This window comes from Thamnophis sirtalis, unplaced genomic scaffold, assembly GCF_051295495.1.
Source record: "Thamnophis sirtalis isolate CommonGarterSnake01/CBP01778 unplaced genomic scaffold, rThaSir2_p1.2 scaffold_10, whole genome shotgun sequence".
In the NCBI taxonomy this organism is placed as follows: domain Eukaryota; kingdom Metazoa; phylum Chordata; class Lepidosauria; order Squamata; family Natricidae; genus Thamnophis; species Thamnophis sirtalis.
In genome coordinates this window covers 71,318,001-71,320,631 of record NW_028261390.1, presented here as the reverse complement: position 1 = coordinate 71,320,631, position 2,631 = coordinate 71,318,001, and the positions used below count along the sequence as shown (strand labels likewise).

General features: G+C 46.8%; 1 protein-coding gene across 1 annotated transcript in view; it reads left to right on the top strand.

Annotated features, from left to right (window-relative positions):
* Nucleotides 1–2,066, top strand: part of CPZ (carboxypeptidase Z) — a 27,678-nt gene extending 25,612 nt beyond the window's left edge. Inside the window, exons 9-10 of the mRNA XM_087724883.1 lie at nt 208–307; nt 1,555–2,066. Coding sequence (XP_087581009.1) covers nt 208–307; nt 1,555–1,892 — 438 coding nt within the window. The 3' untranslated portion in view covers nt 1,893–2,066. The remainder of the gene's footprint in view (nt 1–207; nt 308–1,554) is intronic.
* Nucleotides 2,067–2,631: the final 565 nt, after the last annotated feature.

Below are 2,631 nucleotides of genomic sequence, written 5' to 3'. Positions count from 1 at the left end.
CACCGGCTCAGGGTTGACTCAGCCTTCCATCCTTCCGAGGTGGGTGAAATGAGGACCCAGACTGTGGGGGCGATATGCTGACTCTGTAAACCGCTTAGAGAGGGCTGAAAGCCCTATGAAGTGGTATATAAGTCTAACTGCTATTGCTATTGCTATTGCTAACATAAAACAATCACTTCTTAATCGCCTCCTTCTGATTCTTGGCAGGTTCATCGTGGCATAAAAGGAATTGTATCTGATAAATTTGGAAACCCAATCAAGGACGCCCGGATTTCGGTCAAAGGCATCCGTCATGATATTCTGACAGGTAAAACAGATTTGGAGAAGCAAGCGCGCAATTAAAATTTTGGGTTTAGATTTGTTTTCCTCTAAAATGTTGTGCAATTCACCCGGAAAAGAAACTAGGGTGTTGATTGATTGACGGATTTGCATCCGAACTTGTTCTAATTACAAAATCTAAAAACAATAAACAAAGGTTAAAATTGCAAGAGGACAAAAAAAAAAAATTACAGAATTAAAATGCATTCCAAAAATATATTAGTCTCTCCAGCAATCTTTCTTGATGAGCACCTTTGAAAACTTGCAGGAGGCCATCGCAACCGGAAATGGAGCCTATAGTAGCTGCGCACGGCCTCTCAATCGCCGGTTTCACTGGGAGAAAGTTGCAGGAGGCCGTTGCAGCTGGAAATGGAGTCCACAAGGGCTGTTTGTGGCCCTCCCGAGCTCTGTTTCCGGTGGCAGAAGATTACAGGAGGGCCGTCGCAGCTGAAATGGAGCTCAGGATGGCCGCGCCCATGCCCCCGCCCAGTCTTCCCAAGGTCAAACACAACCCTGATGCGGCCCTCAATGAAATTGTAAACTAAATTGTAAATTTAATGAATTTATATGCCGCCCAATCCCGAAGGACTCCGGGCGGCTTACAAAATACAACACTAAAAAGGTAAAAAAGTTAAAAATAGGGAAAGAGAAAACAGATTAAAAAGCAGCACACCATACACTCAATCTAGGTGGGGCTGGACCTCCTTTCATGACGTCAACAGCCCCAGGCCTGCCGGAATAACCAGGTTTCAGTGGCCTTTCGGAAGGCCGAGAGAGTGGAAGGGTCCGGATCTCTGGGGGTAGCTCATTCCACAGGGCCGAAGCAGCTACAGAGAAGGCCCCTCCCCCAGGGAGTCGCCAGCCGGCATTGTCCGGTCGATGGCACCCGGAGAAGGCCCATCCTGTGAGATCTTATCAGGCGTTGGGAGGTATGTGGCAGAAGACGGTCTCGCAGATATCCAGGTCCTAGGCCATGTAGGGCTTTAAAGGTGATAACCAGCACCTTGAAGCGCGTTCGGAGACCGATGGGAAGCCAGTGCAGCTCACGGAGGATAGGTGTAACATGGGTGTATCTAGGTACACCCGATATCACTCACGCGGCTGCATTCTGGACCAATTGTAGTCCCCGAACACTTTTCAGGGGCAGCCCCATGTAGAGCGCGTTACAGTAATCGAGTCTTGAGGTGTAAATGGTGTAAATTGTGATGGTATGGTCCTCTTGTTTTGTATTTTTAGCTGATGACGGAGACTATTGGAGACTTCTGCCCCCTGGCACGTACATTGTGAGTGCCCAGGCGAGGGGCTACAGTAAAGTCCTGAAGAAGGTGACTCTGCCTGCCAAGATGGCCAGGGCTGGCCGAGTCGATTTTGTCCTGCAATCCCTCAATGGGAAATTTAGAAAACTTCCCGCAAGACGAGTGTACGATCCTCTGGAAGATTTTGATCCTCATGCCCGGACAGAGCTACGGAAGAACGAAGGGCGATCCGTCCCGCCACGGGAAAGACCCTGGTGGTGGTCATACTTCAGTTCTCTGAATCAGCACAAGCCTTTGTGGTTGCTGAAGCAGAGCTGAACAATCTTATACTGCGTCCGTCCTCAGCTACGCTGGTAGTACACAGTGGTGTCTCCGTTGCTTTACTAGGCCCGGAAATGGAATGGGACTCTTGTCGTGATTGATCTAACATGGCTGCTCTTATCCTTTCCTTTATTTTATTTTTTCCTCTACATTAAAATTTGCTACATCTATATATATATGGCTCTGTGTGTGAGAGTGTGTGTGTTTGTATTCCAGCATAACTCTGGAACGCCTCAAGCCATTTCAACCCAACTTGGTACACAGATGACTTATCCTCTGGAAACAAATACCGTTGGTGTGTGTGTATTCTGTTAAGATATAGCCTGTTGTGCCTTAAAGTGGCTTCTACTGGGCAGTGCAGTGGAGTTGCCATGGTAATGGCTTCAAAGTACTCCACTCTGTGGAGGGCGGGAAATCCAACATTAGAAATTACGTTTGGTACGGACATTTTCATATAATTCATTCTTTTTTTTCTGTTTAATACAGGATTGGGGTAAATAAATACCTGGGCAAGGCTGGATTAACAGCTATTATTAAAATAAAATTAAAACTCGATGTCGTGCATTCACCTTTGTTTATGAGTTTTAAGTCTTCACAGATCCCCTCCCTTCTTAACCCTGTTTCCCCCAAAATAAAAACCTCCACAGATAATAAGCCCAATTGGGCTTTTGAGCGCATGCACTAAAATAAGCCCTCCCTGAAAATATTGCAACACAGCTGCAGCCGTGATGTGATG